At 35.4% G+C, this 12756-nt stretch overlaps 1 protein-coding gene across 1 annotated transcript in view; it reads right to left on the bottom strand.

Moving 5' to 3' along the window:
• The window catches only part of VAMP7 (vesicle associated membrane protein 7), a 57565-nt gene that overhangs the window by 28734 nt on the left and 16075 nt on the right, over positions 1-12756 (bottom strand). The window contains exons 3-5 of the mRNA XM_007091211.3: positions 12318-12375; positions 9895-10032; positions 7237-7327 (exon numbers count right to left, since the gene is read on the bottom strand). Of these exons, the coding sequence (XP_007091273.1) occupies positions 7237-7327; positions 9895-10032; positions 12318-12375 (287 nt within the window). The remainder of the gene's footprint in view (positions 1-7236; positions 7328-9894; positions 10033-12317; positions 12376-12756) is intronic.

Here is a 12756-nt window from a genome sequence, read left to right as displayed (position 1 = left end):
AATAGAAATCACTAAGAGGAAAGCTGGAAAATCTATAAATATGTGGAAAGTAAACAGCACACTCTTGAACAACTAATGGGTTAAAGAGATAAATCAAAAGGAAAAAAAAGAAACCTCTGAGCAAATGAAAATAGAAACATAGGACACCAAAACACATAGGATGCTACAAAAGCAGTTCTGCGAGGGAAGATTATAGTGATAAATGAATATGTTAAGAAAACAAAAGACCTCAAATAAACAACCTAACTTTACCCTTCAAAGAACTAGAAACAGAAGAACAAACTAAGCCGAAAGTTAGTGGAAGGAAGGAAATAAAGTTCAGAGTGGAAATTAATGAAATAGAAACCAGAAAAATAACAGAAGAGATCAACAAAACTAATAGCTGTTTTTTTAAAGATAAAATTGACAAACTTCTAGCTAGACTAAGAAAAAAAGAAGATTCAAATAAATAAAATCAGAAATGAAAGAAGAGACATTATAACTGATACTACAGAAATACATAGGATCATAAGAGATTCTTATGAACAATTATATGACAACAAACTGGATAACCTAGAAGAAATGGATATATTCCTAGAAACATACAACCTACAAGACAGAATCAGAAAGAATTAGAAATTATGAACATTCCAATAATGAGTAAGGAGATTAAATCTGTAACCAAAAAGCTTCTAACACAGAAAAACCCAAAACCAGATGGCTTCACTGGTGAATTCTACCAAACATTTAAGGAAAAAATAATGCCAATCCTTCTCAAACTCTTTCAAAAAACTGAAGAGGAAGGAATACTTCCAAACTCCTTTTACAAGGTCAGCATTATCCAGATGAGGACACAACAGGGAAATAAAACTATAGGCCAATATCCCTAATGAACACAGAGGCAAAAATTCTCAAAAAAAAAAAATTAGCAAATTGAATTCAAACTACATTAAAATGATCATATACCACGACCAACTGGGATTTATCTATGGCATACAAGAATGGTTTAACATACACAAATAAACAGATGTGATATATCACATTAATATAATGAAAGATAAAAACTTATAATCACCTCAATAGATGCAGAAGAAAACATTTTTATAAAACACAACATCATTTCATAATAAAAACCCTCAACAAATTGAGTATAGAACATATTTCAGCATAATAAAAGTCATATATGACCAACACACTTCACCACATATATATATATACATATATATATACACACACACATATATATATATACACACACACAGATTATTATTGAGCCATAAAAAAGAATGAAATTCTGCCATTTGTGACAATATGGATGGATCTTGAGGGCACTATGCTTAGTGACATAAGCAGACAAAGATTATATACTACTTATACATAATGCAAGAATCTAAAAATGCTGAATTTGTAGAAACAGGAAGTAGAATGAAGGTTACCAGGAGCTGGAAGATGCAGAGCAGGGAGATGTTAAAGGGTACAAACCTGCAACTAGAACATGAATAAATTCTGGAGATCTAGTGTACAGCATACTGAGTATAGTCAACAACACTGTATTATATACTTCAATATTGCTAAGAGACTAGATCTTAAATGTTCTCACTGCAGAAATGACAATTTATATGATGTGATAGAGGTGTTAGCCAAAAGCTAAAGTGGCAATCATATTGCATTATTTAAAATGTATTAACATGTTGTACACTTTAAACTCACATGATGTTTATGTAAATTATATCTCAGTAAAATAAAAAAACAAGGACAAGTAGGGTTTTATTAACCAACAAGTAGAGTGAAGGGGTGGTCAGTAGATGAAAAATTACTGGCAGAAATCAAGGGTAGGCCTAAACTGGCCTAAAAGTATCTTCCTAAAGGCAAGCCAAGGACTTTACATCAAAGGTAGAGGATGAGGAACTTGATCACCTATCAAGGGTGATCAGATATCAAGGGTAAGGGATTGACTTAGCAGGATTCTTTGGTTAAGACTCAGGTAGACATGGGACATAGCCTAAGAATGAGGCCTGGACAAACAGAGGGCTGAGAAGAGATGGTCTAACATTCGGTCAAGCAGAGACTCTTTGTCATGTATGATCTGTATGCCAAAAACTATAAAACATCGTCAAAAAAAAAATTAAAAAGACCTAAATAAATGAAAAGACATCTCATGTTCATGGATCAGCTTAATATTGTTGAATTTGGCAGTATTTCCCAAATTGATCTACAGAGTCAACACAATCCCTATGAAAATTCCAGCTACCTTTTTTTTTCAGAAACTGCAAAAAATTCTTATGGAAAGGAAAGGTACCCAGAATAGACAAAGCAATCCAGAAAAAGAGGAACAAAGTTGGAAGAGTCATAATTCCTGATTTAAAAACTTACTACAAATCTGCAATAATCATGACAGTATAATACTGGCATAACGACAGACATAAAGATAAATGGTACAGAACTAGGAGTACAGAAATAAACCCATACATCTATGGATTAACTGATTTTTGATAAGGGTGCTAAGATCATTCCATAGGAAAAGAAAACTCTTTTCAGCCAATGTTACTGGGACGACTGGATATATACATTTGAGAGAATTAAGTTGGACCCCTTCCTTACCTTATACACAAACATTAACTCAAAAGAGATCATAGACCTAAAGGTAAGAGCTAAAACTATAAAATGTTTAGAAGAAAACACAGGAGTAAATCTTTGTGACCTTGGCTTAGGCAATGGATTGTTTTTTAGATATGACACCCAAAAGACAAGCAACAAAAGAAAAAAAATAAATTGGGCTTCAACAAATTAAAAAACACTTTTGTGCTTCAAAGGTCACTATCAAAAAAATGAAAAGATAACCCATAGAATGGGAGAAAATATTTGCAAATCATATCTGATAAGGGCCTAATACCCAGAATATGCAAAAAACTCTTACAGCTCAAGATTAATAAGGCAGCCCAATTAAAAAATAACAATGTGGGGGGGCACCTGGGTGGCTCAGTCAGTTAAATGCCCGACTTTGGTTCAGGTCATGATCTCGGTTTGTGAATTTGAGCCCCTCATTGGGCTCTGTGCTGGCAGCTTGGAGCCCGGAACCTGCTTCAGATTCGGTGTCTCCCTCTCTCTCTGCCCCTCCCCTGCTCATGCTTGCTCACTCACTCTCTCTTTCTCTCAAAAATAAACAAACATAAAAAATTTAGAAAAAAAGAAAAAATGACAATGGGGTACACCTGGGTGGCTCAGTCATTTTGGTGTCCAACTCTTGATGTTGGCTCAGGTCATGATCCCAGGGTTGTGAGATCGAGCCCTGTGTCGGGCTCCATGTTGAGCATGGAGCCTGCTTGGGATTCTCTCCCTCTCTCCCTTTGCCCGTCTCCCCTACTCTCTCTGTGTCTAAAAAATAAATAAGTAAATCAAAATAAAAAATAAAAAATATAAAACGATAATGGATAGAATAGAATAGAATAGAAATTTGAATAGAAATTTCTCCAAAGATCTTTAAATACAAATGGCCCATAAGCACATGAAAAGATGCTCAACATCATTAGTCATATGGGAAATGCAAACCAAACCACAATATGATACCGTTTCACACATACTAGCTTGGCTATAATAAAAAACACAATAATAAATTTGGGCATGTGGAGAAATCAGAATGCTTGTACACTGTTGGGAATGTACAATGGGTGTAGCCACTTTAGGAAAGTTTGGTCTTACTCAAAATGTTAAACGTAGAGTTCCGATGTGACCCAGCAATAATAGTTCTCAGTATTTTCCCAAGAGAACTGAAAACATAGGCTCAAACAAAAACTCATACACAACTGTTCACAGAAGCATTATTTATAATAACCAAAAAGTGGAAACCACAAAAATGTCCATCAACTGGTTTCAATACAATGGACTATAACATAGCCATAACAAGGAATGAAGTACTGATACATGCCACAACATGAATGAACCTCAACATCATTAAGGTAAGTGAAAGAAGCCAAGATACAAAAGGCTACGTATTATATGATTCCATTTGTATGAAATGTCCAGAAGGGGAAAATCGATCGAGACAAACAGAAGATTAATTGTTGCTTAGGTCTGGATGCTGAGAGCGAAAGAGAAGTGACTATAAATGGGTATAGGATTTCTTTTAGAGGTGATGACAATGATCTAAAGTTGATTACAGCGATAGCTGCGCAACTCTGAATATATTACAAACCATTGAATGGTATGATTTAAATAGGTGAATTGTATGGTGTGTGATTTTTATCTTAATAAAGCTGTTTAAAAAATCAAACTGAGATTATTAGAAATGCTTTTGCTAAATTTTAATTGGATATCTCTGTAATTCTAAAAATAAGTAAGTCATTTAAAAGTTGACTTAAAAGGTTCATTTTCTGAGAAATTTATGCATTTGTAATAACACTGTAGCAGTTGGATGCTTCACTTTCAGGAGAAGTAAATACATCTGACAACCAAAAATAGAGGAAAAGTAAGTATTAGTAGTTCATTCCATAGGTTCTCTAGTTTGCATCCAGACATACAACTAAAACTAAAATCAATGGTAGGAAATCACTTCAAATAACCAAGAGACAAAACATATCAAGAATTGCATGTTTCTCCCTTTTTATGCTTAACATCACTGATCATCAGGGAAATACAAATCAAAACTACAATGAGATATCTCCTCACATCTGTCAGAGTGGCTAAAATTAACAACTCAAGAAACAACAGATGTTGGCAAGGATGTGGAGAAAGGGGAACCCTTTTATACTGTTGGTGGGAATGCAAACTGGTGCAGTCCCTCTGGAAAACAGTATGGAGGTTCCTCAGAAAGTTAAAACAGCTCCTCTACAATCCAGCAATTGCACTACTAGGTATTTATCCAAAGGATACAAAAATACTACCTCAAGGAGATACACGCAGCCCAATGTTTATAGCAGCATTATCTACTATAGCCAAATTATGGAAGCAGCCCAAGTGTCCACAGACTAATGAATGGATAAAGATGTGGTTTATGTATACAGAGGAGTATTACTCAGCAATCAAAAAGAATGAAACCTTCCATCTGCAATGATGTTGATACAGCTAGAGAGTAAAATGCTAAGCGAAATAAGTCAGTCAGAGAAGGACAAATATAATATGATTTCACTCACATGTGGAATTTCAGAAACAAAACCAATGAGCAAATGGAAAAAAAAGGAAATGAGAGGCAAACCAGAAACAGAATGTCAACTATACAGAACACGGTGATGGTTACCAAAGGCAAGGTGGGTGGGGGAATTAATATAGGGATTAAGGATTGTACTTGTGGCGATGAGCACCAGGTGTTGCATGGAAGTGTTGAATCACTATATCGTACACCTAAAACTAATATTACGCTGTATGTTAACTAACTGGAATGAAAATAAAAATTTAAAAAAAAGTTCTTCCCTTTTGACTATTAATCTCATTCCTGGGAATAGGCACAAAACCATATATAACAGTACTATTACTGTAACACAAACCTCTAAATCAGTGACTACCTAAGAGTGTTTGCTACTGCTTCAACTATCTCTAATCACAGAGTTCAGTCCAACTGACATATTCATAACAAGATGTTCTCAATGAAGGAAGCACAGCACTGACTTACATGCTGGAGCAAGCTCTTTATCTGGTTGTAAAACAGTATTCTGAATACCACTTCTCTAAAGAACCAAAGGTCCAAAAAAAGGACATGATTTGTAACCTATAATATAACCCAATTACATACGATACGAGCAAAAAGTAGACTCATGATAGCTAACAGTAATTCAGCTTTTACTATATGCTAGGCACTGTACAATATGCTTCACAAATATTCTCTCCTTTATCCTGGTAACCTTAGGTGCTATCATCTCCTTTTTGCAGATTAGGAAACAAAGTTCAGAGAAGCTAGAGGATTGACCAAGGACTGACTGGAGGTAGAAGTGACATCAGAACTCAAACTCCAGCACATAGGACTCCAAATCTTGGTCACTGTATTATACTGCCCAAACAAAACTGAATATAAACTATTATTATAATATGTATATATGGATAAAAAAAATTTTTAAAAAATGGAAATAAATCTTCAGAATGGTGAGACCAAGAGTAATCTTTTTAAAAATGTCTTTACAGTTTGTACATGTTCTAATAATAAACGTAAAAGTAATTCAAATACTAAATCCAAAATTACAAGTAAACTGACATTTATAAAATTTAACAATCTCAATTAAATATCTTATAAAACAATAATATAATCAGTTTCATTCAATTTTATACAAGTTATCGTCTGAGATATTCCCCTTAGAAAGAGTGGATCTCAAACTTGAATATGCATTAGAATCCTCTGGAGGGCTTCTGAAAACACAGATTGCTAGGCCCCACTCACAGTTTCTGATTCAACAGGTCTGGGGTGGGTCCCAAAAACTTGCATTTCTAACCAGTTCCCAAGGCATGTTGATGCTACTGGCCCAGGGACAGTTTGAGAACCAGTGTTTTTAGAAAAATTAGCATCATCCCAAATCTAAATACAACTGCATAATCAATTAAAAAATAAACTGAGCCTGGATGGCTCAGTCGGTTAAGCATCCGATTTTGGCTCAGGTCATGATCTTGTGATTCACAAGTTTGAGCCCCGTGTTAGGCTCTGTGCTGACAGCTCAGAGCCTGGAGCCTACTTCAGGTTCTGTGTCTCTCTCTTTCTCTGCCCCTCCCCTGCTTGCACTCTGTCTCTCTCAAAAATAAAGAAACATCAAAATAAAATAAACTTGATGAATTTCTCTGGATTAGTTTAATGTGCTGAACAGCTTGAGAAAACACAGGCTGACTGAATTTCTATCATAGTTCGTCCTCTGAAGAATACAACAGTCAGTTTTTTTGGACCAATTCTTTCTTTCTCTCAATCAAGAGCTACAAACTTTCTAAGGAAGTCAAATAGTTATACTTTAGGCATCTACTGATAACATCAGCTATCTGGGTATCTCTAGCCAAAACTGATTAATTTATTCTTCATTGCTGAACTTTTTTGTAAGAGTCTCAGAAATTAGTATTGCTAAGTCAACTAACAAATTAGAATGAAGAACAGTTATAGTACTAAGAAAAAACCATTCATATAGCAGGCAGTATCATAAGTAGGTAATACCCATATCTTAGCCAATAATTAGCTTCCAATAGTAAGAATAAGGAAGTATTATTTCAGCCTTTCTAGAATAATTTGATCCCAATCAAGTAATCTATTATCATTTTTGCCCACATGCATGTGAACTATGCCATGAAACATACCTATGTTTCTGACCATGATTCCTTTCAGTTCATCCACTTGGGCTTGAGTCTCCACCACTTTGTCTATGCCCTTATTCTCAGAATGATGCTTCTATAAGAAAATAAGATTTAACTTACCGGACATTATTTACAATAGGAAAACAAAAAGAAGAGGAATGACATTGAGGAATGTTATTAAATTATGCTGGTATTGGGGTGCCTGGGTGGCTCAGTCGGTTAAGCGTCCGACTTCGGCTCAGGTCATGATCTCACGGTCCGTGAGTTCGAGCCCCGCGTCGGGCTCTGTGCTGACAGCTCAGAGCCTGGAGCCTGTTTCGGATTCTGTGTCTCCCTCTCTCTGACCCTCCCCCGTTCATGCTCTGTCTCTCTCTGTCTCAAAAATAAATAAACGTTAAAAAAAATTAAAAATAAAAAAAAAAAATTATGCTGGTATTGACACAAAGGATACATGCCATTTCATTTAAAAATTGTTATCAGACCTAGGGAAAAATATAGGCAGCATAAAAAAGTGACAATCTAGGGGCGCCTGGGTGGCTCAGATGGTTAAGCGTCCGACTTCAGCTCAGGTCATGATCTCACAGTTTGTGAGTTTGAGCCCCGCATTGGGCTCTGTGCTGACAGCTCAGAGCCTGGAGCCTGCTTCAGATTTTGTGTCTCCCTCTCTCTCTGCCCCTCCCCAGCATGCACTCTCTCTCTCTAAGATAAATAAACATTAAAGATTTTTTAAATAAAAGTGATACCATGTGTTATAGTATAAAAATATCACCTTATTTAAACAATATAAAGGTATGTATATTATAATATATCAATATACATTCTGCCTTGGGACAGAAGTATGTGGTTCTATAATCTATGCTCACACAAGAAAGGAAAAAAGAGGACTGTAGTTGGGGCAGGGGGAACAGGACAAATAAAAGCACCCCAAATTGTTCCCCACTTCTTCGGTATGATGAAGTAGGGACTGGCCCAGCTTCTGAGCATCTGTTCTTTTATCTGTTGAGATCTGAGTATACATCCTATTTTCATTGGCTTCTTATAGGATCTAGAAATCTAAGACACTGATAATAGTATATATATATATATATACACATATATACATATATATATATTTTTTTTCCTCCCTCACTCTTCCCTACGCCCAGCACCTCCTCACTGCTAGACCCACTACCGCTCCTCTCTCCAACAGTATATATTTTGAAATTATTATCCATAGCTATCCATGGAGTGCTTAATATACAATATTCTGGTCACTTCACCATGCTAAATGCTTCAAAGAAGAAACATTATTTAATCCACCCAAAAACTCCATGATGAAGATGCTTTTATTATTATCTCCATCTGTAGATAACAATCCTGGCACAGATTCATTCATAGGTCACCCACAGATCTGGAGCTAATGATGAACTGGCTAAGTTGAAAGTTTTGCTGCCAGTTCACCCTATTTACCTTTGACTGTGCATTGGTATATTTCTGGTTGGTGATGTTTTACATGGTTTCATATATTTGATTGTTTTCTAGTGGGAAGTATGAAACAAATGAACTGACTGAATAAAGATTTTTAACTATTTAAAGGAACTTCATCCCCAGAAGAATGCATATTTATAAGTGTAATACTCAAAAAGAATATTTAAAAAAACACTTAAAGCAGAAGTGAAAAGGAACACATTCAATTATAATAATTCTTTTTTCTCTCATTCACAACACAATCATAGAACATATGTCTTTGCACTCAAATAGTTTCATGGATAAAAGGGAAGCATTTATAAAGGTCTCAACATCATTAGTCATCAGGGAAATGTAACTTAAAACCACAATGAAATATCACCACACACCCACCAGGATGACTAAAATTAAAAAGATAGACTATGGCAAGCATTGGCAAGAATGTAGAAACATTAGAACTGCTGGTGGGAATGTAAATGGTACAACCACTTTGGAAAAAAGTTTGATGGTTTATTACAAATTGTGGTATATGCATACAATATTATTCAGCAAAAAAGAGACCTACTTATTTATGCAACATGAATGAGTATCAAAAGCTTTACACGGAGCATGCAAGACACATGAGAGTACATAATGTATAATTCCCTTTACAGGAAATTCTAGAAAAGACAAAACTAATTTATAGTGACAGAAAATAGAGCATAGGGTGCCTGTGGCAGAGTGTGGGGGAGGGGACTGACTGCAAAGGGACATCAGGAACTTTTAGAGTAATGGAGATATATCTTGGAAAGGGTGGTATTTCACAGGTGTATATATATGCAAAACTTCACCGAGCTGATGATTAGGTATTCATATAGATCAGCAGACTTGAAAATGACTAAGTTGAGCTGTTCAAAAATTACAATTGCTCATGGGAGGGTAGAAGGTTAATGTATGAGTTAAAGAGGCCATTTGGCATATTAGTGGATTTATGCACTAGACAGGTAGCTAAAGTAGATGGTATTTAATGTCCTTCCCCATTCCTAGATACTTTGAACACTAGAATAGAGAATATCACGTTATTTAAAATTTTTCTATCTGGTAAGTTTTCTTATGTTCACATTTAATGGCAAAATCAGAAAAATATATTTGCAGGTCAAGGTCTCCTTTATTCAAAGTGCCTTAAGGTAATAAAGAAGATAGGAATCAAAATACTACATCCTAAAAATATCTTACCAGCTGTGCAGCCAAAACACTTGAGAACTCGCTATTCATGGCATATGGGAGTGCTGTCTGTGCTCTTGAACCATATGTTGTCTGGAACCTCTTCTTTATCTCATTCAGAAAATTAAATGCTCGGGAACGTTCAAAATCCTGAAAAGAGACCAACACAGAGTTCACATCAGAAAGTAAACAAAGATGATATGGATGATTAACAACAACCATAAGAACAGCTAACATTACTGAGCAATGATTCCATGAAGAGGAACTAGCACTGACCTCATTTTACAATAAGGAAACAAAGGCTCTGAAAAGGTAACTTGCCAAAGGTCAAACAACTAGTAAAAGAGCTGAAAGTCCAATCCAAATATTAAACAACTAGTAAAAGAAAGAGCTGAGAGTCCAATTCAAATGTTTGATTACTTCCTACTAAAGATAACAGGATCCAAGTTAGCTTCTTGAGAGCAAGAATTGGGCTTTACTTCCTTCATATCTTTCACAGCATCTAATAAGAAGCCCCAGCACAAGAAGATGCTTAATAAATCCATAATAATACTGCAGTCTTTCACACACAAAGATAACACTACTGATAAATACTTTGAATTGGGTTTTTTCAGTAGTGATGGTACACTTGAAAAGATCAAGTGATGTACTCTTGTCTGGTCCCAGCCAAAAAGTATTTACATATGTATAAAATTACAACTCAAGAAACAGAAAACTCAACTCTGATGAACCCAAATTTAGTGATATTTCTCATATATTCCAATAAAGATTAAACCCTGACCTATGGCAATCGTGCCAATTCCATGCCTCTTGTCATTGATCAATTTAGAAATAAGTATGTAACCTACTCCCAGCCAATGAGCAATTTCAGATATAGCTGGATTTTAAAAATAATTTTAGAAAACAATGGGGCGCCTGGGTGGCTCAGTTGGTTGAGCATCCAACTCTTGGTTTTGGCACAGGTCATGATCCCAGGGTCATGGGATCGAGCCCTGCATCAGGCTCTTTACTGAGCATGGAGCTTGCTTAAGATTCTCTCTCTGCCCCTCTCACCCCTTGTGCCCTCTCTCTCTCTAAAATGAAAAAAAAAAAAAAAAAACTACTGTGAAACCAGGGATAAAAATCATTGTGATGGTCACTATGGTTGACACTCATCTCCATTTCACCCAAGATGATTATTAGTCTATGCCAAGGGTTCATAAGCTGGGGTCAATGGTCCGAATTCAAGGGGTCCATGTACTTGAATAGAAAGAAAAATGACATTATTTTCAGTAAGTTTTAACTTAAATTTCAAATCTGAGTGTAGGTAACAAACCAAAACAGTACCAAACAGTATCTGTCACTCTGTCACCAACAGAAATCTTTTTTTCACATACCATTAGTTATAGATATCTCAAAATCTCATTTATATCATCACCATTTCAAAATTATTATTAGTCATTAGACCTCTGACTAGATCTTGTTACTTAACGAATTCATAAAGAAGCATATACATTACTCTATCAATTTTTAAAATACTCTGAATACTGTATTTCAATATAATTGGCTTTGTTTCTAATCACGTATTTCATACACTTAAAAACATCCTAGGAGGGGCCTATGAGTGTCAAAGGAGTCTGTGGCACAGTAAAGATTAAACCCTGACCTATGGCAATCATGCCAATTCCATGCCTCTTGTCATTGATCAATTTAGAAATAAGTATGTAACCTACTCCTAGCCAATAAGACATGAAAAGAAGTTCACTTCGAAAGCAGGGAGAGAGGACAGTGTGCTTTGGAGAACTTCCCTCATTCTTACAATAAGATATTTGAGAAGACATAGTCCCTCTTCTCTGAATACAAAATAAATAAGCATGTGGCTGCATGCAACCATAGGGAAATGTATCTAGGAAGAAGCTGACACCAAGGATAGCAGAGGAGAGAGAAATGACCTTGATGGCATTGTTAAGTTACTGAGCATTTTGGTCTAGAACCTACAAACTCTAAAAACAGCCTACCAATGTGAACTACAGGTCTACAAGACTGATTATGATATACTGTGATTTTGTTTTCTGAAAGTCTATATACATTAAAAAATTCATTATTGATTGAATAAAATAACCTATTTAATATTTCAGATAAATAAATTTTGGACTGGATACAAAAAAGTCACGATTATGAAGACCAATTCTCACTGCACAATAGGATAAATGTAGAAGCTGCAAGAGATTAGTTAAGCTAAAACTCTACCAAAACTGAGCTGATATGCATGTACCCAGACATCACCTCTTCTTGTCATTTGCTGCTCCATATGATAAATGCAAAGTATAGAAAAAAATGTATCTATGGACACTTATATTCACATCATGTTTACCTACCATAAATATAGATAATTAAGAACTGACTCTATTAACAGTATACATACTTAAATAGCAACATGTCTTCAAGTTACTTACATCATCAGTGATACAAAGATATACAATCCTGTCTTGGCAGATGTAATGAAACAAATAACTGTAGGATAAAAGATATAAAACTTACTGTGGTTATGAGCAATATTGCTTTCACTTCCATCTTCTATGTATAAGCAAATTTAGTACTGCCAATGTGACCATATCATTTACCGATACTATCTATTCTCCCTCTCCCCCTCCCCTATACACCTGTTTCTCTCAAGTCAAACTGATAAGAATAAATAAGACATTAAAAGAAAGTCTCTACCTTAACTACATAGCACAACAGTATGCACATTACCTATTAAAATGACAGCTGCAAAAGCACAACTGGACTCTTAAGGCCTGAACAAGGGATGACATCTTAGGAGGGACACATCATTAAGATCAACCTCCAATGGGTTATCCGGTCTTCCTTGCCTTCTTTTAAGATCTCAAAGCA

Source organism: Panthera tigris, chromosome X (genome assembly GCF_018350195.1).
Source record: "Panthera tigris isolate Pti1 chromosome X, P.tigris_Pti1_mat1.1, whole genome shotgun sequence".
NCBI classification, from domain to species: Eukaryota; Metazoa; Chordata; class Mammalia; order Carnivora; family Felidae; genus Panthera; species Panthera tigris.
Note: the sequence above shows the minus strand (reverse complement) of the source record. Positions and strands in the feature narration are given on the sequence as shown.